Source organism: Macaca fascicularis, chromosome 19 (genome assembly GCF_037993035.2).
Source record: "Macaca fascicularis isolate 582-1 chromosome 19, T2T-MFA8v1.1".
Lineage (NCBI taxonomy): Eukaryota > Metazoa > Chordata > Mammalia > Primates > Cercopithecidae > Macaca > Macaca fascicularis.
The window spans coordinates 946,657-971,269 of NC_088393.1; the positions used below are offsets into that span (position 1 = coordinate 946,657).

At 60.2% G+C, this 24,613-nt stretch overlaps 1 protein-coding gene across 1 annotated transcript; it reads right to left on the bottom strand.

The window, feature by feature from the left end:
* Nucleotides 1-20,154: 20,154 nt before the first annotated feature.
* C2CD4C (C2 calcium dependent domain containing 4C) lies at nucleotides 20,155-23,863 on the bottom strand. The gene is made up of 2 exons (XM_005587300.5): nucleotides 23,725-23,863; nucleotides 20,155-23,133 (listed from the first exon to the last, which is right to left on the bottom strand). The coding sequence occupies exons 1-2, from the start codon at nucleotides 23,859-23,861 to the stop codon at nucleotides 21,828-21,830; spliced, it is 1,443 nt and encodes a 480-aa protein (XP_005587357.3). The 5' UTR covers nucleotides 23,862-23,863; the 3' UTR covers nucleotides 20,155-21,827.
* Nucleotides 23,864-24,613: the final 750 nt, after the last annotated feature.

The following is a 24,613-nucleotide window of genomic DNA, read 5'->3' on the forward strand; positions in this document are numbered from 1 at the left end:
GGACAGAAGGTGTCTGGTGAGCTGTGACTGGGAGGGAGGTGGGAAGGTGTCTGGTGAGCTCTGACTGGGAGGGAGGTGGGGACAGAAGGCGTCTGGTGAGTTCTGACTGGGAGGGAGGTGGGGACAGAAGGCGTCTGGTGAGCTCTGACTGGGAGGGAGGTGGGGACAGAAGGTGCCTGGTGAGCTCTGACTGGGAGGGAGGTGGGGACAGAAGGCGCCTGGTGAGCTCTGACTGGGAGGGAGGTGGGGACAGAAGGCGTCTGGTGAGCTCTGACTGGGAGGGAGGTGGGGACAGAAGGTGTCTGGTGAGCTCTGACTGGGAGGGAGGTGGGGAAAGAAGGCGTCTGGTGAGCTCTGACTGGGACGGAGGTGGGGGCAGAAGGCGTCTGGTGAGCTCTGACTGGGAGGGAGGTGGGGGCAGAAGGTGCCTGGTGAGCTCTGACTGGGAGGGAGGTGGGGACAGAAGGCGTCTGGTGAGCTCTGACTGGGAGGAAGGTGGGAAGGCGTCTGGTGAGCTCTGACTGGGAGGGAGGTGGGGACAGAAGGCGTCTGGTGAGCTCTGACTGGGAGGGAGGTGGGGACAGAAGGCGTCTGGTGAGCTCTGACTGGGAGGGAGGTGGGGACAGAAGGCGTCTGGTGAGCTCTGACTGGGAGGGAGGTGGGGACAGAAGGCGCCTGGTGAGCTCTGACTGGGAGGGAGGTGGGGACAGAAGGCGTCTGGTGAGTTCTGACTGGGAGGGAGGTGGGGACAGAAGGCGTCTGGTGAGCTCTGACTGGGAGGGAGGTGGGGACAGAAGGTGTCTGGTGAGCTCTGACTGGGAGGGAGGTGGGGACAGAAGGTACCTGGTGAGCTCTGACTGGGAGGGATGTGGGAAGGCGTATGGTGAGCTCTGACTGGGAGGGAGGTGGGAAGGCGTCTGGTGAGCTCTGACTGGGAGGGAGGTGGGAAGGCGTCTGGTGAGCTCTGACTGGGAGGGAGGTGGGAAGGCGTCTGGTGAGCTCTGACTGGGAGGGAGGTGGGGACAGAAGGTGTCTGGTGAGCTCTGACTGGGAGGGAGGTGGGAAGGCGTCTGGTGAGCTCTGACTGGGAGGGAGGTGGGGACAGAAGGTGCCTGGTGAGCTCTGACTGGGAGGGAGGTGGGGACAGAAGGTGTCTGGTGAGCTGTGACTGGGAGGGAGGTGGGGACAGAAGGCATCTGGTGAGCTCTGACTGGGAGGGAGGTGGGGACAGAAGGTGCCTGGTGAGCTCTGACTGGGAGGGAGGTGGGAAGGCGTCTGGTGAGCTCTGACTGGGAGGGAGGTGGGGACAGAAGGTGCCTGGTGAGCTCTGACTGGGAGGGAGGTGGGAAGGCGTCTGGTGAGCTCTGACTGGGAGGGAGGTGGGGACAGAAGGCGTCTGGTGAGTTCTGACTGGGAGGGAGGTGGGAAGGCGTCTGGTGAGCTCTGACTGGGAGGGAGGTGGGGCAGAAGGCGTCTTCGTGTCTCTTTGGCAGCCCCCAAGTCAAACTGACTTCAGGATCCCACTAAGAACTCTGTGTGCCCGTCACCTGGTCACCAGCTGTGCATGACCTGCCACACTGTGTTATTGTCCTGTCGGTTTTTTCCTGAACATTTGAAGCTAAGGTGTAGACGTCATACCCCTCCACCCCTAAAAATTTCAGTATGTATGTATTTATTATTCATTTTTTGAGGCAGTGTCTTGCTCTGTCACCCAGGCTGGAGTGCAAGAGTGCAATCTCCACTCACTGCTGCCTCGACTTCCTGAGTTCAAGCGATCCTCCCACCTCAGACTCCCGAGTAGCTGGGACCACAGGGGCCCTGAGTCTCAGCCTTGGCCGTGTGTATCTGTGAGTACACAGCAGGGTCTCAGCCTCAGCCTTAATCATGTATACTTGTTATACAATACGCTCACATAAATTAGTAACAGGTTAAAACCCCGACAGGAGGGTGAATGAGAATTTGGATGAGCAAGTTACAAATGGAAGAAATACTGTGGCCAAGATCTTAGGAACACACATCCAGCCAAAAGAAATTCAAGTTAAGGGCCAGGCGTGGTGGCTCACGCCTGTAATTCCAGCACTTTGGGAGGCCAAGGTGGGAGGATCACCTGAGGTCAGGAGTTCAAGACCAGCCTGGCCAACATGGTGAAACCCCGTCTCCACTAAAAATACAAAAATCAGCTAGGCGTGGTGGTGGTGCCTGTAATCCCAACTACTCGGGAGGCTGAGGCAGGAGAATCACTTGAACCCAGGAGGCGGAGTTTGTAGTGAGCCGAGATTGCGCCACTGCACTCCAGCCTGGGTGACACAGCGAGACTCTGTCTCAAAAAAAAAAAAAAAAAAAAAAAGTTCAAGTTAAACTGGTGAGATGCCATCCTGTCCTTGAAAACTGATAAAAAGAGAGAGACGTGCAGGGTTGGCAAGGATGGGCTGGCATGGGGGTGGGCCCCACACCCTCAGCCCTGCATGGGCGTAGCCCCTCAGAAGGGAACTGGGCAGCAGGTGCCTGCGTCACAGATGCTTCATCCTTGGGCCCAGGATGTTCATCCCCAGTCATCTGTCTTATGCAATGTGTCAGCCCGTTTTGTGTCGCATAAAGAGGTACCTGACGCTGGGGCGTTCATAATGAAGAGGGTTCATTTGCTCGCGGTTCTGCGGGCTGTACAGGAAGTGTGACACCAGCCTCCCGGCTGCTTCTGGTGGGGCCAGGGAGCTTTACTCCTGGATAGAGGAAGGTGAAGAGGAAACCGGTGTGTCACGGGTGAGAGGGAGCCAGGGGGAAGGTGCCACACTCCTAAAGGGCTCTCAGGTGAGCAAGAACAAAACGCACATGTCACCAAGGGTGTGGGCCAAGCCCTGCAGGCGGGGTCTGCCCTGTGAGCCAGCACCTCCCACCAGGCCCCACACCAACTCTGGGGATCACATTTCAGCATCAGATTTGGAGGGACACACGTCCAAACGTGTCACAGAGCACGCAGTCAGTGACGTTCACACATAAATATTCATCCCAGATTTACTTCTAATAATGAAACACTAAACACGACAATAGAGTGGGGACACGTTCCTAAGAGCAGGTGTTTTGCAAATGTTCATCTCATTCAAAAACATCCTCACAGACATGCCTAGAATAGTGTTTGACCAAACTTCTGGGGATCCTGTGGCCCAGTCGAGTTCGCACAAAAAATTCATCACCACACTCAGCATTCCGGGGGAAGCTGGGGACACGTGAGGGGCCACCAGGGTGGCTGCAGAGACAGTGTCTGAGCTGTGAGGTCTATTTTCAGTATTTTCAGTCCAAAGAGCCGGCTTCTGGAGAACAGCCCAAGATGCACTTGGAGGAGAGGCTGGGATGAGTCCCCCAATCCCTCTGCAGCCCCAACCCCAACCCAGCCCTTGACAAGCCCCCTCCCCTCCAGACACCGGCGATGCCCCTCTCCATCTCTCTCTCTCTCTCTCGCCCCTCCCTCTTTCTCTCCTCTGTGTGTCTGCCTGTCTTCTGAGTCCACCACTGACCTCTTGCACGTGCCCTGCCCATGGCTCCTGCACTTGCATCTCTACTCACTCCCATGTCCCCCATGAGGACTGGCTTGTTGGGACCCATCCATTTCTCTCCTGGGGCCTGAGCTGGGGTTGGGGTTCTGGAGCAGCGCAGGCCAAGACCCCACAGAAACGGGAGACAGAGGTGGGTAGAGCGTAGTCTCCAAGATGTGATTCTGAACAATACAGACCCAAGGCTGTAACGGATGCAGCCCATATAGCCCGAGAGTAGGGTCACTGTAAAACCACAGACACATCAACAAAACTGCACGTAGCAACGTCCTCACACTCAGTCCTCGAGCAGCCCCGAAGGCACAGCCACCATTGCTCCCCGTCACAGATGGGAACACCGAGACGGCCACCACTGCTCCCCATCACAGACGGGAACACCGAGACGGCCACCACTGCTCCCTGTCACAGACGGGAACACCGAGACGGCCGCCACTGCTCCCTGTCACAGATCCACCACCGCTCCCCGTCACAGACGGGAACACCGAGACGGCCGCCACTGCTCCCCGTCACAGACGGGAACACCGAGACGGCCGCCACTGCTCCCCGTCACAGACGGGAACACCGAGACGGCCGCCACTGCTCCCCGTCACAGACGGGAACACCGAGACGGCCGCCACTGCTCCCCGTCACAGACGGGAACACCAAAACGGCCGCCACTGCTCCCCGTCACAGATCCACTACTGCTCCCCGTCACAGACGGGAACACCGAGACGGCCGCCACTGCTCCCCGTCACAGACGGGAACACCGAGACGGCCGCCACTGCTCCCCGTCACAGATCCACTACTGCTCCCCGTCACAGACGGGAACACCGAGACGGCCACCACTGCTCCCCGTCACAGACGGGAACACCGAGACGGCCGCCACTGCTCCCCGTCACAGACGGGAACACCGAGACGGCCGCCACTGCTCCCCGTCACAGACGGGAACACCGAGACGGCCGCCACTGCTCCCCGTCACAGACGGGAACACCGAGACGGCCGCCATTGCTCCCTGTCACAGATCCACCACTGCTCCCTGTCACAGACGGGAACACCGAGACGGCCGCCACTGCTCCCCATCACAGACAGGAACACCGAGACGGCCGCCACTGCTCCCTGTCACAGATCCACCACCACTCCCCGTCACAGACGGGAACACCGAGACGGCCGCCACTGCTCCCCATCACAGACGGGAACACCGAGACGGCCACCACTGCTCCCTGTCACAGACGGGAACACCGAGACGGCCGCCACTGCTCCCTGTCACAGATCCACCACCACTCCCCGTCACAGACGGGAACACCGAGACGGCCGCCACTGCTCCCCATCACAGACGGGAACACCGAGACGGCCACCACTGCTCCCTGTCACAGACGGGAACACCGAGACGGCCGCCACTGCTCCCTGTCACAGATCCACCACCGCTCCCCGTCACAGACGGGAACACCGAGACGGCCGCCACTGCTCCCCGTCACAGACGGGAACACCGAGACGGCCGCCACTGCTCCCCGTCACAGACGGGAACACCGAGACGGCCGCCACTGCTCCCCGTCACAGACGGGAACACCGAGACGGCCGCCACTGCTCCCCGTCACAGACGGGAACACCAAAACGGCCGCCACTGCTCCCCGTCACAGATCCACTACTGCTCCCCGTCACAGACGGGAACACCGAGACGGCCGCCACTGCTCCCCGTCACAGACGGGAACACCGAGACGGCCGCCACTGCTCCCCGTCACAGATCCACTACTGCTCCCCGTCACAGACGGGAACACCGAGACGGCCGCCACTGCTCCCCGTCACAGACGGGAACACCGAGACGGCCGCCACTGCTCCCTGTCACAGATCCACCACTGCTCCCTGTCACAGACGGGAACACCGAGACGGCCGCCACTGCTCCCCATCACAGACAGGAACACCGAGACGGCCGCCACTGCTCCCCATCACAGACAGGAACACCGAGACGGCCGCCACTGCTCCCCGTCACAGATGGGAACACCGAGACGGCCGCCACTGCTCCCCGTCACAGACGGGAACACCGAGACGGCCGCCATTGCTCCCCGTCACAGACGGGAACACCGAGACGGCCGCCATTGCTCCCTGTCACAGACGGGAACACCGAGACGGCCGCCATTGCTCCCTGTCACAGACGGGAACACCGAGACGGCCGCCATTGCTCCCTGTCACAGACGGGAACACCGAGACGGCCGCCATTGCTCCCTGTCACAGATCCACCACCGCTCCCCGTCACAGACGGGAACACCGAGGTGAGTCCTCGAGCAGCCCCGAAGGCACAGCCACCATTGCTCCCTGTCACAGATGGGAACACAGAGGTGCAGTGACATCAGTGGCTCCCCAGGGCCCGGCTGTGAGCAGCTCTGACGCGGCAGCCCCTTCTCCCCGGCATCTGGATGCGGTCAAGCCCGTGGACCAGGCAACCTGGCTCTGCTTCCTCCACGCTTGCCAGGAGCCTCGGAAGGAGGCCCTTCCTCACCTGTGAACACGAGGGCTGGACACACACACACAGTACGCTGGGCCCACGCATGCGCGGCCTGAGGCAGGCATCCGCAGCCGATTGCCGAGGGCTGGACACAAATATACGGCACGCTGCGCCCACGCCACGCCCACGCCACGCCAGGCCTGAGGCAGGCATCCGCAGCCGATTGCCGAGGGCTGGACACAAATATACGGCACGCTGCGCCCACGCCACGCCCACGCCACGCCAGGCCTGAGGCAGGCATCCGCAGCCGATTGCCGAGGGCTGGACACAAATATACGGCACGCTGCGCCCACGCCACGCCCACGCCACGCCAGGCCTGAGGCAGGCATCCGCAGCCGATTGCCGAGGGCTGGACACAAATATACAGCACGCTGCGCCCACGGCCACGCCCGGCCTGAGGCAGGCATCCGCAGCCGATTGCCGAGGGCTGAACACGAACATACAGCACGCTGCGCCCACGGCCACGCCCGGCCTGAGGCAGGCATCCGCAGCCGATTGCCGAGGGCCACACAGTTTCCCTCTGAGCTCTGGCAAGGCCTCAGAACCCTTCTCAACCCTTAGCCAAGGCCAAGTGGTCTGAGAGGCCCAGGAGCTTTACTCTGTGTGGTCCTCAGGGTGCCATGAACCCGACCCCAGGGCCAGCAGCACCTCCAGGCCTAGCCTTCCTAGCCCCCGCCCCGGCTGGCTCCCAGCCCAGGCTGCTCCACTGCAGGCCCGGCCAGCAGCATCTGTTGCCATGGTACCTGCTGGGGTAGCAAGCCCCCCCCCCCCACAGTGGGACATCACCGCAGCAGCCAGCGAGATTTAAATGCAGGCAGCGGATTAGATCTGAGCATTGTGTGGATGTGGAATTTCCCGACGTTGACAACAGCCCCAGGGTTATAAAAGAGAATCCTGGTTTTTAGAAAAGATACGGTGGCATGTTTAGGAGGAAGTGGGCATCGCACCTCCAGCATAGTCTTAAATGGTTCTGAAAATGCGTATAAATATGAATAGTGTACGGTACGTAGACAGCAGGTGGCTGTAGATACAGATAGAGAGGTACAGACACCGAAGATGACACAGCAAATGGGGAAAATCCAGCCTGCTGGTGACTCTGGGTAGAGTCAGGGGGAGTTCCTGCTGTATGGCAAGTAATCGTGCCATTTTCCTGTAAGGTCAAAATGATATCAAAACTAAAAGATGTGAAAACAATATCCAAAGCGTAGAGTCTTGGGCCAGCCCTCCACCCTGCCTCCTACAGACACCCCAGCTCTGCAGGTCTAGATGGGCTCAGACTTGGATTTAATCAGCATCAAGGAGCGTATGACGGGTTCCGTTGTGTCTCCCCTCAAAATACTGCCCGTCCCTGGAACCCATGGTGGGACCTTATTTGGAAATAAGGTCTTTGCAGATGTGATGAGTTGAGATGAGGCCCTGGAGTCAGGTGGACCCTCAGTCCAATGACCGGAATCCCTCTAAGATGAGGAGTGGGCTCATGACACACTCAGGGGCAGCGGCCGTGCAAGGACAGCGGCAGAGACTGGACTGAGGCATCTACAGGCTGAGGGCTGCCGGCCACCACCACCAGCTGGAGAAGGGCGCAGACACAGTGTCCCTCTGAGCCTCTGGAAGGAGCCAGCCCTGCTGACACCTGGATGGCAAAGCTCTGGCCTCCAGAACCGTGAGGACACATCTCTGCTGTGGGCACACCCAGGCCATGTACCTTTGCTATGGCTGCCCCAGGTGGCGGCTGCTCAGCCCACAGGGAGGGGCAGTGCTGGCCCCATCCAAACGCTTCAGGAAGAGCTGCCAAGGTCCTGCGCAGCCGTTCATTCATTTGCGAGTACATCAACCATACATTGGGCACCGACTGTGTGCCACGCCCACCCCAGCAGAGGCCCTGGGGACCCAGCTGTGAACAAAATTGGCAAAATCCCTGCCCTCCTGGAGCTGGCGTCTTAGTGGGGAAGACAGGCAAGAAACACAACTGGTGAATCAGAGTCTGTCAGCCAGCAGAACGCAGCAGGGAGGAGACGGCAGAGTCTTAGGGAAGATAGGGAGGTCAGGGAGGCCTTCCCAGGAAGGGGACTTTGGCCAAAGACAGAAGTGAAGGAGGTGAGGAAGGGACTGGGAGGTGATGGGGGGAGAGTGCACCAGGAGGAAAGGCCCAGAGGTGGGATGGGGCCAGAGCCCGCAGGGACGGCAGGGAGATACCAATGCACAGTGGGGTGAGCGTGGCTGGGGAGGAGGGCATTGGCATGGACCCCATTCTGTGGGGCCCATGGCTCTACAAGACCAACCATCCCTGAGTTTGGATAGACATCTATGCAGCCCTGTGCCTGGCAGGCACCCCCTCTCTGCAGCAGCTCTCTCTGCTCCTCGGAACACTCACGCCTTGAAGGTCTTCCCTGGCCTTCAGGGCGGGCTATGTGAGGGTCTCCAGGTGAAGGACCACATGGGCAGGCAGTGCTGGCGGCCCTGCCGCATGTGCTGGTGTAATCTGAGGTTTGCTCACCCGTCGCCCACCCTTATTATTGTGCAATTAAACACTTGAGGCGGAGGATGACGTGGTTAAAAATAGCCCTTCCTTTCAGCCACAGAGAGCCCGTGAGGATGAGTGGGTATGAGGAGGGCCTGAAGGCCAGTGGGGATGGTGTCTGCAGCTGCCTGTGAAGGTGGGAAGAGGCCCCAGACCCCCATCCTACTGATTTCTCAGAAAAAAATCTTAGCACCTTGGCCATCACACACATTTATTCAGCTAAAACTTGAACACTTGCTATGTGCCAAGCACGGTTCTGGGCCTGGGAAGAGCCTGGGAGGTGGTCCTGGCCCCCACAGAGAGCCGAGAAGAAAGCAAAGAAGAGTTGGGGGACGGTGGAAGGCAGGGAAGGCCATTGAGGTGAAGGCCATGAGGGTATCTAGGAAGAGTACAGCACGAGTAAAGACTCTGAGACCAACGTGCCTGCTGTGCAGACGGAACCAAAAGGAGGCCCATGCGGCTGCAGCAGACTGAGCAAGGGAGAGAAAGGGAGGAGGTGAGAACAAGGAGGTGGCCAGGCAGGTCATGCAGGGCCTGGTGGGAATCGGAAGGACTTGGGTTTTTACCATGAGGACCAGGGCAGAGGCAACAGAGCTGGTCTAGGGACAAACAATGAAACAGATGATAAGGATGGATGGTGGGGATGGGTGATGATGGGGAAGGATGATGGTGAAGGATGATAGAAAAGGATGATGGAGAAGGATGGTGGGGATAGATGATGACAGTGAAGGATAATGGGGAAGGATGATGGGGGAGGGTGATGATGGAGAAGGATGATGGGAAGGGTGATGGGAAGGATGACGAGAAGGATAATGGGAAGGATGACGAGAAGGATGATGGAGAAGGATGAAGGAGAAGGATGATGGGAAGGATGATGGAGAAGGATAATGGAGAATGATGGAGAAGGGTAATGGGGAAGGATGATAGGGAAGGGTGGTGGGAAGGATGATGGAGAAAGATGATGGGGAAGGATGATGGAGAAGGATGATGGGAGGATGACGGGAAGGATGATGGAGAAGGATGATGGGAAAGATGATAGGAAGGATGATGGAGAAGGATGATGGGAAGGATGATGGGAAGAATGATGGAGAAGGATGATGGGAAGGATGATGGGAAGAATGATGGAGAAGGATGATGGGAAGAATGATGGAGAAGGATGATGGGAAGGATGATGGAGAAGGATGATAGGGAAGGATGATGGAGAAGGATGATGGGAAGGATAATGGAGAAGGATGATGGGAAGGATGATGGAGAAGGATGATGGAGAAGGATGATGGGAAGGATGATGGAGAAGGATGGTGAAGGATGATGGAGAAGGATAATGGAGAAGGATAGTGGAGGATGATGGAGAAGAATGATGGAGAAGGATGGTGGAGGATGATGCAGAAGGATGATGGAGAAGGATGGTGGAGGATGATGGAGAAGGGTAATGGAGAAGGATGATGGGAAGGACGATGAGAAGGATGGTGGGAAGGATGATGGAGAAGGATGATGGGAAGGATGATGGAGAAGGATGATGGGAAGGATGATGGAGAAGGATGGTGGGAAGGATGCTGGGAAGGATGAATGGAATGGAGAAGGATGAATGGAATGGGTTATGAAAGGGATCATAGGGTGGATGATTGGGCACCAAGTGAGAGGATTCTGTGACGCCTTTTTTTTTTTTGGCGGCGGGGATGGAGTCTTGCTCTGTCACCCAGGCTGGAGTGCAGTGGCACAATCTCGGCTCACTGCAACCTCTGCCTCCTGGGTTCAAGCGATTCTCCTGCCTCAGCCTCCCGAGTAGCCGAGATTACAGTCACCTGCCACCACATCCGGCTAATTTTTTTGTGTTTTTAGTAGAGACGGGGTTTCACCATGTTGGCCAGGCTGGTCTCAAACTCCTGACCTCAGATGATCCACCCGCCTCGGCCTCCCGAAGTGCTGGGATGACAGGCGGGAGCCTCTGCACATTAACCACTTTGACACGATCAGTTCAGTGTCTTTTAGCACCTTCACAATGTTATGCAACTGTAACTTCTATTAAGCCCCAAAACATTTTTTTTAAATAAATTGTTGGGATCTTGCTTTTTGGTCCAGGCTGGAGTGCAGTGCATATTCACAGCTCACTGCAGCCTCCAATTCCTGGGCTCAAGGGATCCTCCTGTCTCAGCCTCTCAACGTTGCTAGGATTGTAGGTGCAAGCCACTTTGTCTAGCTCCCCAAAACATTCTTCTTATCTCAAAAAGAAATCCTCTGGATTTACCTGTATTTGACATCTCATATAAATGTAAGCAAACAATATGCGTCCTTTTGTGCCTGAGTTTTTTCACTGAGTGTCATGTTTCAAGGCCATGCTCCATTTTTTGTGTGATTGAGTACTATTCCAGTGTACGAATATGCCACATGGTGGTTAATCTCTCTCTGTCGATGAACATTTGGGCTGTTTCTATGTTTTGAATGATGTAAATAGAGCTGTTACAAACATTAACACACCAGTGTTTGTTTGAATGACAGTTTTCAGTTCTTTCGGGTGCGCTCAGGAGTGGAATTGCTGGGCCATGTGGAACTTCTGCGTTTACGTTTTTGAGGAACTGGCAGACTGTTTGCCATGGCGGCTACACCACGTTACAGCCCTGTCAGCAGTGTGTAGAGGCCCTGTTTCTCCACAGCCTCACCGACACTCATTATTTTCCATATTCTTGATTACAGCTCTCCTAGTAGGTGGGAAGTGGTATCTCATTTTAGTTTCGATTTGCATCTCGGTAATGACAAAGGATGCCTAGCATGTTTTCGTGTGCTTGTTGACCGTTTGTATATCTTCTTCCAATAAATGCCCATTGAAGTCTTTTGCCCATTTTTTTTTTTTTTTTTTTTTTTTTGAGACGGAGTCTTGCTCTGTCGCCCAGGCTGGAGTGCAATGGCCAGATCTCAGTTCACTGCAAGCTCCGCCTCCCAGGTTTATGCCATTCTCCTGCCTCAACCTCCCGAGTAGCTGGGACTACAGGCGCCCGCCACCTCGCCTGGCTAATTTTCTTGTATTTTTTTTAGTAGAGACAGGGTTTCACCGTGTTAGCCAGGATGGTCTCGATCTCCTGACCTCGTGATCCGCCTGTCTTGGCCTCCCAAAGTGCTGGGATTACAGGCTCGAGCCACTGCACCGGGTCTTTTGCCCATTTTTTAATGGGGTTGTTTGTCATTTTGTTGCTGAGTTGTATGAATAGTTTGTGTGTTCTGAATACTTGGTCCTGATGAGCTCAGTGAACATTTATAAATAAACTCACCATAGCAACCCCTGCCCCATGAAAACACCAACCATGACAGCCCCCAGGGGCCCCTCATCCCTCCTGGTGTCTGCCCCGGGGGCCCCATCCTGACTTCCATTGCTGGCAGCAGATAGGCTCATGTTGGCCGCTCTTGAATTCCTCCTGCCTGGGCTGCCCCGTGTGTTCCACCAAGTGTGGCAGAGAGGCGATGTGCTGCCGTGTGCAGCGGCTCCACCTGCTTGCTGAGAAGGTTCCCGGTGCGTTTGGAAGGCAGAGGCTCCTGGGCTGGCTGGTAGGTGAGCGCACTGACAGAGAGGACTCAGCGGGCCCCCCCGCCCCCGTCCACCATCCCAAACATCTAGTCCTCGCACATCCCGGAAGCTTTGCAGCCTCAGTCTCTTCCAAATGTGTCTTGCTCCTCTCCTCACCCTGGTGCCAGGCGTCTGCCTCTCCCATCCAGACCCAGCACCAGTGCCCTGCCCTCCCGTTGGCTTCTGTGCTCCCCGGCCGTGCCCCTTCCTTCCAAACACTTCAAGTCATTCTGAAACATTCATCCAAGCCCTTTGCCCCCAGGATGAAGTCCACACTCCTCTTACAGTCCCCCTCTGTGACCCAGGGCCTCCTGGAAGTTTTAGGGCCAAGACCTTTCCGCTCTGGAGTTTCACAACCCTTTTGTCCTCTGGCCTCCCCTTCCAGGAAGTCCTCCAAGCGCAGGACTCAGACTAGGCGCCCACCTCAACGCCTGTCGACGAGAAACAGCCTCAGCAGGAACTCGGGCAGACCAGGGACGGTGCCTGCTCCACGACACCCGGGAGTCTGCTGTAAGACCAGGAGGCTGGGGCCTGCGGGGGCTGCCAGCTGCACCTGCCTCCCTGGGCCACCTCCTTCTCATGGCCTGGACTTGGAAGCCACCCACGGCCACTTTCTGTCGCTTGGAGCCATCTGGAGGGGATGGGCCCAGAGGCCACTGCCCACGGGGAGAGTCCTGGCTCTGGAGAGCGCGGGGCCGGGAACATTATCTCAGGGACACCCCGGAGCTGTGGTATCCCCGACACGAGCTTGAGGCACACCAGCTCTCAGTCCACATTTGCCAAAGGAGAGAGGAACAGCCAACATGTATGACCCTCACCGTGTGCAGACAGCAGTGTGACCCTCACCGTGTGCAGACAGCAGTGTGACCCTCACCGTGTGCGGCCAACAGTGTGACCCTCACCGTGTGCGGCCAACAGTGTGACCCTCACCGTGTGCGGCCAACAGTGTGACCCTCACCGTGTGCGGCCAACACGTATGACCCTCACCGTGTGCAGCCAACAGTGTGACCCTCACCGTGTGCGGCCAACAGTGTGACCCTCACCGTGTGCAGACAGCAGTGTGACCCTCACCGTGTGCAGACAGCAGTGTGACCCTCACCGTGTGCAGCCAACACGTGTGACCCTCACCGTGTGCAGCCAACAGTGTGACCCTCACGGTGTGCAGCCAACAGTGTGACCCTCACGGTGTGCAGACAACACGTATGACCCTCACCGTGTGCAGCCAACAGTGTGACCCTCACCGTGTGCAGCCAACAGTGTGACCCTCACGGTGTGCAGACAACAGTGTGACCCTCACGGTGTGCAGACAACAGTGTGACCCTCACGGTGTGCAGACAACAGTGTGACCCTCACGGTGTGCAGACAACAGTGTGACCCTCACGGTGTGCAGACAACAGTGTGACCCTCACGGTGTGCAGACAACAGTGTGACCCTCACGGTGTGCAGACAACAGTGTGACCCTCACGGTGTGCAGACAACAGTGTGACCCTCACGGTGTGCAGACAACAGTGTGACCCTCACGGTGTGCAGCCAACACGTATGACCCTCACGGTGTGCAGCCAACAGTGTGACCCTCACCGTGTGCAGCCAACAGTGTGCCCCTCACCGTGTGCAGCCAACAGTGTGCCCCTCACGGTGTGCAGACAACAGTGTGCCCCTCACGGTGTGCAGACAACAGTGTGCCCCTCACGGTGTGCAGACAACAGTGTGCCCCTCACGGTGTGCAGCCAACAGTGTGACCCTCACGGTGTGCAGCCAACAGTGTGACCCTCACGGTGTGCAGCCAACACGTATGACCCTCACGGTGTGCAGCCAACACGTATGACCCTCACGGTGTGCAGCCAACAGTGTGACCCTCACGGTGTGCAGCCAACAGTGTGACCCTCACCGTGTGCAGCCAACAGTGTGACCCTCACCGTGTGCGGCCAACAGTGTGACCCTCACCGTGTGCGGCCAACAGTGTGACCCTCACGGTGTGCGGCCAACAGTGTGACCCTCACGGTGTGCGGCCAACAGTGTGACCCTCACGGTGTGCGGCCAACAGTGTGACCCTCACGGTGTGCGGCCAACAGTGTGACCCTCACGGTGTGCGGCCAACAGTGTGACCCTCACGGTGTGCGGCCAACAGTGTGACCCTCACGGTGTGCGGCCAACAGTGTGACCCTCACGGTGTGCGGCCAACAGTGTGACCCTCACGGTGTGCGGCCAACAGTGTGACCCTCACGGTGTGCGGCCAACAGTGTGACCCTCACGGTGTGCGGACAACAGTGTGACCCTCACGGTGTGCGGACAACAGTGTGACCCTCACGGTGTGCGGACAACAGTGTGACCCTCACGGTGTGCGGACAACAGTGTGACCCTCACGGTGTGCGGACAACAGTGTGACCCTCACGGTGTGCGGACAACAGTGTGACCCTCACGGTGTGCGGACAACAGTGTGACCCTCACCGTGTGCGGACAACAGTGTGACCCTCACGGTGTGCGGACAACAGTGTGACCCTCACGGTGTGCGGCCAACACGTGTGACCCTCACGGTGTGCGGCCAACACGTGTGACCCTCACGGTGTGCAGACAACAGTGTGACCCTCACCGTGTGCAGCCAACACGTGTGACCCTCACCGTGTGCAGACAACAGTGTGACCCTCACCGTGTGCGGCCAACACGTGTGACCCTCACCGTGTGCGGCCAACACGTGTGACCCTCACCGTGTGCGGCCAACACGTGTGACCCTCACCGTGTGCGGCCAACACGTGTGACCCTCACCGTGTGCGGCCAACAGTGTGACCCTCACCGTGTGCGGCCAACAGTGTGACCCTCACCGTGTGCGGCCAACAATGTGACCCTCACGGTGTGCAGACAACACGTATGACCCTCACCGTGTGCAGACAACAGTGTGACCCTCACCGTGTGCAGACAGCAGTGTGACCCTCACCGTGTGCGGCCAACAGTGTGACCCTCACCGTGTGCAGACAGCAGTGTGACCCTCACCGTGTGCAGACAACAGTGTGACCCTCACCGTGTGCGGCCAACAGTGTGACCCTCACCGTGTGCAGACAGCAGTGTGACCCTCACCGTGTGCAGACAACAGTGTGACCCTCACCGTGTGCGGACAACAGTGTGACCCTCACCGTGTGCGGCCAACAGTGTGACCCTCACCGTGTGCAGCCAACACGTATGATCACTCACCGTGTGCAGACAACAGTGTGACCCTCACGGTGTGCAGACAACAGTGTGACCCTCACCGTGTGCGGACAACAGTGTGACCCTCACCGTGTGCGGCCAACAGTGTGACCCTCACCGTGTGCAGACAGCAGTGTGACCCTCACCGTGTGCAGACAGCAGTGTGACCCTCACCGTGTGCGGCCAACAGTGTGACCCTCACCGTGTGCGGTCAACAGTGTGACCCTCACCGTGTGCAGACAACAGTGTGACCCTCACCGTGTGCGGCCAACAGTGTGACCCTCACCGTGTGCAGACAACAGTGTGACCCTCACCGTGTGCAGCCAACACGTATGACCCTCACGGTGTGCAGACAGCAGTGTGACCCTCACCGTGTGCGGACAACACGTATGACCCTCACCGTGTGCAGACAACACGCCCAGAGCTTTACACGACTCCCTCGTAGGGGCTTGATTGAGCGACTGACTGCTTGCCACAGGGTCGCGCTCAAGCTCCAAGGTGTCTGGCGCTGTGGGACCCAAGTCCCACAGTTGGTCTTGCTGCTGTGACCCTCCCTACCCTAGACCAAGACGCTCCTCTCAGGCAGGGCAGAAATCACCTCCCAAAGCCAAGGCAAAGCCCAGACCTCACCCTGCACAAGAGGATTCCTCACCACACGGGGGAAGGTGCGGGTCCCATCCGTGGCGCTGCAGCGGGGCTCACCTGGTGACCAGGACTGGGTGCCACGGGTGCTGGGCCAGCGCTCACCCCAGCCCCACCAGCAGGCAGGGAGGGTACAGGGCACTGCAGAGGGGAAACTGAGTCACAGAGAATGGAGGGACTTGTCAGGATTCTGACCCATGGCTGGCAGAGCACAGGGGCCACGCGGCCCTAGGGCCCTCTCAGGCCTTGTCGCCTTCTCAGCCGGCGGGTAGGGGCCGGCCATGCTACTGGGTGTCCAATCCCACCCGGGAAGGGCAGCGTGGGTCCAGCCCTGGTCCGAATTCCTGTCCTGCCAGCTGGGAGGTGTGCGCAGGCCCCTTTGCCTTCTGTGCCTCAGTGTTTCCATCTGTAGATGGCAGTTGGCAGCGTCTTGGTGAGGATTCGGCGGGTCCTGCCGCCCACCCACCCACGATGGGCTTAATCAACAGGCCCTGGCCAGGCGCGGTGGCTCAAGCCTGTAATCCCAGCACTTTGGGAGGCCGAGACGGGCGGATCACGAGGTCAGGAGATCGAGACCATCCTGGCTAACACGGTGAAACCCCGTCTCTACTAAAAATACAAAAAACTAGCCGGGCGAGGTGGCGGGCGCCTGTAGTCCCAGCTACTCGGGAGGCTGAGGCAGGAGAATGGCGTGAACCCGGGAGGCGGAGCTTGCAGTGAGCTGAGATCCGGCCACTGCACTCCAGCCTGGGCGACAGAGGTGACAAAGCGAGACTCCGTCTCAAAAAAAAAAAAAAAAATCAACAGGCCCTGCCCTGCGTGTGACCCTGGAGGGAGGCTCTGGGACCACGTCACTCTACAGTAGAGTAAACTGAGGCGCAGGCACCGGGTCGCACGCCTGTGGTCGCCCGTGGAGCCAGGGCTCAGTGCCGGCTCTCGGGAATCGCCGCGCTCGTGGGGAGGGGCATGTGCGCGGGTCGCTCACGCCTCCTCCTTTTTATTGAAGTCATTTTTCTCCTCCTGTCGGCGGAACTGGCCGTGGGCAGCCCTCCCTCCTGCCCCCAGGAGCCGAGAAGAAAACAGAAGCTTAATTGAATCCGGCACTGGGGCGGTGGGTGCAGCAGAGAGAGGCCAAGGGAGCCCCCGCCTGGGTGGGTCTGAGGCCGCCAGTAATTACGGCCCTGATGTGATTATATTAATTATCGTCGCTATTTTGTGCCGGCTTCCGTCCGCTGAGCCTGTGGACTGAGCTCTACCACACACGAGCCGCCAGGGCTCATCACAGACGGAGCCTTCGGCCTGGGGAGCCTGAGACCCAGAGAAGCCACGCGGCTGGCCCTGGCCGCACCCCAAGTGGAAGGTGGGGCTTGAAGCTCGCCCTGCTAGCTCCCCACACATGTCAGGGTTTCAAGGCCCCAGAGAGGAGAGGCCACAAGGCAGGGGCCCTGGGAAGGTGTTACTCCTCCTCCTGGGATGGGACACCCACGGCATCAGTGTTCTCTGGCTGTCAACTTAAAAAATGAATCAGCCGGACGTGCTAGCTGACGCCTGTCAACCCAGCACTTGGGGAGGCCGAGGTGGGTGGATCACCTGAGGTCAGGAGTTTGAGACGAGCCTGGCCAACTTGGCGAAACCCTGTCTCTACTAAAAATACAAAAAACTAGCCGAGCATGGTGGCGGGCGCCTGTCATCTCAGCTACTTGGGAGGCTGAGGCAGGAGAATTGCTTGAACCCAGAAGGCGGAGGCTGCAGAGAGCCCACATTGCACCACTGTACTGCAGCCCAGAAAACAGAGCAAAACTCCATCTGCAAAAAACAAACAAACAAAACAAAACAACAAAACAAAACAACCTGAATGAAGCCGGCTTGAGCAAAGAAGGGACTTTACTGGCCCACCCTCTGAGCTGAAGTGGTGCGCTGTAATGAACTTCAGGCATAGCTGGATCCAGGTGTCCACAATGTCTCCAGGCTTCTGACTGCTCATCTCTTGGCTCTGTTGTTCCCTATGATGGCTCCACACTGAAGAAAGGGCATCTTTGTGTAATTTGCACCAAACAGGCTGCCCCCTGCCTGTGGTGCCCATGGCCTTCCTGAGGGTCGGGAGACTCAGGATGGCCGCCACGCTGGAAGGAGAGACTGCTGGCAGGTGTGCCCGCCTCCTTCACTGCACAGCACCCACTGGGCGCCAGGGACGCTGGAGGCCCTGACAGTAGATTCGCTCTGCTCAGGATCAATATCACAAGGCAGCAAACGACCACAGCCAGGAGTGAACAAGGGCATCTGACTCCTCCGGGGTGGGGGCTGACCTGAAGGGCAGTGAGCCAAGACCTGAGGCAGGGCGAGACACCACGCAGGCACGGCATCCCTGGGTGGTGCCCACTTAGAAGTGGAGCGGGGAGGGCACGGGCAGCCGCAGCTCCCAGACATCAGCACACACAGACGCACACACAAGTGCACACCAGCAGTGATGCAGGCACACACAAGTGCACGCAGTTACACATGCATACACAGTTCACATGCTTACACGTGCACACGCCAGCACACACGCGCTGACACAGGCACACACAAGTGCACGCAGTTACACATGCACACACAGCTCACATGCTTACACATGCACATGCCAGCACACACGTGCTGATGCAGGCACACACAAGTGCACACAGTTACACATGCATACACAGCTAATGTGCTTATACATGCACATGCCAGCACACACGCACTGACACAGGCACACACGAGTGCACACAGCTACACATGCATACACAGCTCACATGCTTACACATGCACACGCCAGCACACACGTGCTGATGCAGGCACACACAAGTGCACACAGTTACACATGCATACACAGCTCATGTGCTTATACGTGCACATGCCAGCACACACGCTCTGACACAGGCACACACAAGTGCACGCAGTTACACATGCACACACAGCTCACGTGCTTACACGTGCACACGCCAGCACACAGTGCTGATGCAGGCACACACAAGTGCACACAGTTACGCACATGCATACACAGTTCACATGCTTACACAAGCAGACGCCAGCACACACGCGGTCACGCAGGCACACAAGTGCACAGTTACACACATACATACACAGCTCACGTGCTTACACGTGCACATACCAGCACACAGCCAGCTACACTCGAGTGCTTGCAGGCACTCACCTGGTCACAGGGCCACTGTTACACCAAACAGATGACACAGTAACATGGGCACACGTGCAGTCACACTGCACACACATGCAGAAGCACATGGCTACGTATGTGCACCTACCTGGCACGCACACACACGCAGCCTAGGGATGAGTGGCTGGGACTGAAGAGGGTACCAGGCACCCGTAGCCCTGTCAACCCATCACAGGCCCTGACGGGGACTCCTTAGTGCAGCTCCTCAGGCCACTGTCAGGAGGCGGGACTGCGCCGAACCCCCAATCCCAAAAGCTCCTGGTGGATTTGAGATGGCAGAGACCTCTGGGCCCCGCGGGCAGTGGCAGAGACAAAGCCCAGCCTGGGCTCAGAGCACGGAGACGGGCCCTGTCCTGAGGGATCTGAGGGGGGACAGGGTCCCGTCCTGAGGGATCTGGGGGGGTGGGGTCCCGTCCTAAGGGGTCTTGTGGGGGACGGGATCCCATCCTGAGGGGTCCTGTCCTGAGGGGTCTGGGTGGGGACGGGTTCCCTGCCTGAGGGGTCTGAGGGTGGACGGGTTCCTGTCCTGAGGGGTCTGTGGAGACGGGTTCCTGTCCCGTGGGATCTGGGGGGGGGGGAAGGGGCCCTGTCCTGAGGGGTCTGAGGGGGGATGGGGCCCTGTCCTGAGGGGTCTGAGGGGGGATGGGGCCCTGTCCTGAGGGGTGTCAGGGGAGACGGGTCGGTGTCTGGTGGGGGTAGTGGAGATGGGGTCCTGTCTGAAGGTTCTGGGTGGAGCTGGGACCCACCCTGTAGGCACCGTGTGGGGTCAGAGTCCTGTTTCCTCACATGGGTGCCGTCACCGAGCTGGAATCGTGGAGCGGCACCCAGACCTGCTGCTCCAAGGGAGCGGTGGTTTATCAGGGACTGGGCTCCTGCCCCCTGCCTGCCTCCGCCCAGGGCAGGAGAATGTGGAGGGCATTCTGAACGTCGGTGGAAAGGACCTCACTGATCTGGAACCCTCTCCACCGCCTCCCTGGGGTTCACGGCAGAGCTCTCTCGTTATTAAACAGCCAGGCAAGCCAACCTCCACCCCCGTATTCCCGAAACACCTTTATTGCACTATAAACAGCTTTTATAAACAAACACGCTTGGGGAGTGTCTTACAGATTTACCCACAGTCAACCTCAGACACTAAGATATCAAACAGTGCAGGGGCTATTAAACGGGGGACCCCAGAGAGAACAGGGCCTGGGAGGGGTGAGCATCAGAGAAGGCGGGGAGCGTCTCTCTCCATGCAGGGCACCCTCCCCGCCTCCCCGGCCTGAGGAGCCCCCGCCCTGGGTGCCCTGGCTTCCAGAGAGAGCAGAGCGCCTGCAACACCAGGCTCAGAAGGGGCCCAGCCCCAAGGGCCCTGCACTGTCTCTCTCTGGAGGGCTCACAGGTGTGTCCCACCGAACGTGCAGCAGGGGCCCGGCTGCTCCTCCAGTCCTGGGAAGCAGCTCCTCCACCCTTCCCTGGTCAAGAGGAACAACGTGCAGCAAACGGGCTGATGAGGGACGTCCTGGGATGCCACAGATGCGCCCCGGGATGCCACAGATGTGCCCTGGTTCCCCGTGCCCACCAGCAGCCAGGAGAAGCACAGGCACCGCCCTGGCCTGGCCCCTGCTTTGAGTCTTTTCTGCATCATTCTGAGCTGGAAACCGCCCCCCAAAATCATTCAAGGACCCACATAACCACACAATGGAAGCCTTGCGGCCACCGAGCAGCATGAAAGGCCACAGCCGGGTCCCCCCAGCTGCCTCCTGGGCTCCGACCCACCCGCCGTAGCCGCAGCCTATTTACACACGGCGTCAAAGCCACGGCCGTCAGTCACCGCGTGTCGCTCCCAGCTGCAGACGCTGGACAAAAGGGCGACGGGTGGCAGCCCCCAGCGCGGAGGAATGGGCCACGGGGCTGCTCTCTGGGCATCTCTGAGCAAGACCCTCCAGCGCCACAGTGGAAATGGCCGGACAGGCCTGCACCCAAAAAGCAAGCGTCAACCGTGTCGGAGGAACGCAGGACAGGAGGGCCGTTTCCTCCCAGCGGACCTCTGCCAAGACCTCCTCTGCTCTGGCTGTGGCAGCAGCTGCTCCCTCCGCGCCCACCCTCGGCAAGGCACCCTGGCCCGGTCCCGCTCACCACCGGAACCTGGGAAGCTGGGAGACCCAGAGACAGCCTGGCCCCTGGAGGGAGCGTCTCGGGCAGAGTCTGGGCCTGGACCTGGGCCTGGTGTTGCTGTGAGGCCCTGCTCTCTGCAGGGTGGGAACTGGATGGCGGCAGGCTGCGGGGGAGGAAGACACGCGTGCAGTGGAGGAGACTGTGGGCTCCGGGACTTGTGACCTCCCCGTCCACGGCCCTGCCTTGTCACTTGCACGGATTCCTGGACCCCTGAGAACCTCCTGCTAGAACTCTGCGTGAAAGGGGTGAGGCAATGTGGAGGGGCCTCACGAAGTGGCCCTTTCTGTTCCCCTGAGGCCCCCTCTCCTCCTCCTCCTCCTCCTCCTCCTCCTCCAAAGAAATTAATTCATGAAAAATAATACTCCAGTCAGCATCGGGTGACCCAGCAAACCCACGTCAGCTGCAGCATCAGGGCCCAGCCCAGCCTGAGTGTGAGCCCCTCCCCGCCCAGCCCCAGCCCAAGCCAGGGGACCTGCCCGCCAGGACCCGGTGTGGAGGAGAGACGGGGGTCTGCCCTCTGCACCCGAGCGGGCAGCGAGCAGGTCCCCGCTCTACAGGAAGGGGAGCAAGGAGGTCAGGGGCAGCTCCTTCTCCCCAAGCAGCGTGTCCCGCTTGAGGCTGCTGCCCTTGTTCACCACCTTGATCCTGAGGGCCAGTTTCCGGACGCTGGCCGGCCCCAGGCCGTCGAAGAAGAAATCCTCGTTGAAGACCGGGTGGCGGCTGTTCTTGATGATGGTGCTTCGCTGCTTCTGCAGCTTGCCGGGCACCAGGCACAGGCCCACGCAGCAGTTGATGCTGCGGGCATCGTACAGGCGGTCGTAGAGGCCCTCGGCGGCCAGCAGGCGCACCCGCAGGCGGGCCTGGCCTGCCTCGTACTCCGCCAGCAGCCGCACGCTGCCCCGAGGGCCCACGTGGACTGTGTGCTCTCCACGCGCCTGGCCCGACTCGGGGCCAGGTTCCGGGGGTGCCCGGCGGGTCAGGCGGCGCCGGCTGCCGGGGCTGGTGTCTGGAGTGCTGTCGTCAGCCGACAGGGAGCCGTGGCGGCCCACCGAGTGCCGGAGCTGGCTCACCTTGGCCTGGCTGTCCTGGGCGAAGCCTTTGAGCAGTGACACCGAGCGGGAGAGCAGAGGGGATCCGAAGGGAGAGGACTCGGCCGAGGACCCCGTGTCGCTCTCCCCGCCACTGAAGTAGCGGCCGGGGCTCATGAGGGCCCCGCCAGCCTCCCTGGGGCCCCCATCACCCCCGTTGGCCTTGGCAGCTGCCCGGCGGCGCCCGGCACCCAGGGAGCCCACCTGGGCCAGGGCCCCGTGCTCACTGTGGAACAGAGACTCCCTGCGTCTAGTGTGGGGGCTCTCGGCCAGCGTGGCGAAGCCGTAGGACGTCTGGGCCTTGGGGACCGAGGGCAAGGACATGGCGCCCTGGGCCTGGGGGTCTGGGTCAGTGGCCTCCTCAGGCGGCCACTCCTCAGCACTCTCGATCTGGATCACGTGCCGGGTGGCTGCCTTCAGCAGGCTCTTGCTCTCGGCTGCCAGCTTGGCAGGCAGCCGGGGGCTCCGTGGGGTCTGGCGGGGGGCCGCGGAGGCCAGGTTCTGTTCCGACGTGGACGGGCCCAGCGCGGCCTGTCCGTCACCCTCCACGGGGCCCGAGGGCAGCTTCGGGGGGATGAAAAAGTCGGGGATCTTGTCGGGCGTCAGCACATTGCTGTATAGGGGCCCCTTGGAGGCCTTGTCCCCGGCCTCACTCCCCGCGCCCCGGGCAGCACCATTCTCCCCAGACCCCCGAAGCCGCTCCAAGAACCACATGTTGGTTTTTCTCATGGGGGCGGCAGGCAAGAGGCCAGGACAGGGGCTGCAGCGTCTGGGAAGAGAAGCAGGGGTCAGGAGCAGCGGGGGGCGGCTGGCAGAGGGCCCTGGGCACCTGTTCCCTGTGAGGCCACCTGGCCGGGCCCTGCGGGTGGGGTGGGGGTGCAGGGGTCCTCTGGGGGCGTCCCGCCCGGCCGCTGCGGCCCAAGACAGGAGTGAGGCGGGTCCCCCCTCCCTTTTCCGGAGGGGTCCCGCTTAACTCCCAAGCACCCAAGCCCGGGGAGGTGGGGGCCGCGCTGACTCTGGGGCGCTCCCAGAGGAGACTGGCCCCCCTCCCGCCCCTGCTCCGGTTTGGAGCCTCTCAGCGCTGGTTCTAAGGGGTTCCGCGCTCAGTCCTAAGGGAAGACGCGGATGTGGGTGGGCCCCCGGGGTGTCCCAGCTCCGCCCCCCCGGCTCCCTCCCACCTGTGGCTTCTCCCCGGACCGCAGGGCCAGGCGTTCGGGTGGGGGGAGGGAGGGGCCGCGGGTCTGGGGCCGAGAGCGCAGCGAGCGACTCCCCGTGTCCCCCCCACCCTCCCGCGACTCAGCCTGGGGTGGGGGTGGGGTCCTGGCGGCGCCCGCAGGCCGGGCGGGGTCGCGGGACTCACCTGCCCGGGGTGACGGCCCGAGGCTGGAGGTCTGTTCGCAGACACGCAGGGGTCTCGGGCGCAGGCTCCCGGGGCTGGCGCGGGGGACGCGGCCGGAGCCTCGATGCGGGCGGCGGCGGCAGCGCAGTCGGACTCATTCACCCGCGGCGGGAAACCGCCCAGCCCCGCCGCCGCCGCCGCCGTATTCCTCCTAGTACGAGCGCCCGCGCCCCCGCCTCGCTCCGCCCTCCAGGGACGGCGTGGGGGGCCGTCTCCCCGCAGCCCCCGGAGGCCGGTGGCAGGGAGGAGCCTCGCCAGGACTCGGGGGCTGACGGGGGGCCGGTGGGCGACCAGCAGGTGGTCGCGGTTGGCTGATGGCCACTCCTGGCGCTCACGCCCGCAGATTCCGGGAAGCCGGACTCCCAACCCCAAGCCCCCGCCTCCCTACATCTGAAGAGGACCCCAGACCCCCTACTCGCTGCCGGCGAGGAGCTTTCCCGACCGACGACGACGAATTAAATGACGGCAACAGTAATAAATGCAGCTGGGTTTTTGATGGAGCGTTTTCTCCCTGGCGGGTCTCTGACTCTCACACAACCCAGTACGCAGGTCCTACTGCAATTCCCAATTTGTAGATGAGGAAGCGGTGGGGGGGGGGGTTTCCTTCCAGAAACAAGGACCGAGCAGCTGGAACAGCTGGTCTCACTAAACGGGCAACCTCTCAGAAGCCCCCCAAGAAGCCTGGGAGGTAGCTGCTCCTTCATTTCACAGACAAACGTTTACTGAGCACCCGCTTGATGCTGGACAGTGACCCGGCCCCCCGGGGACACAGCTGGGACGGAGGGAGGTGGCCCCGGCCCTGGTGATGCAGGGGCAGGAGGCCCACAGAGCACACAGGTGCAGCTCGGAA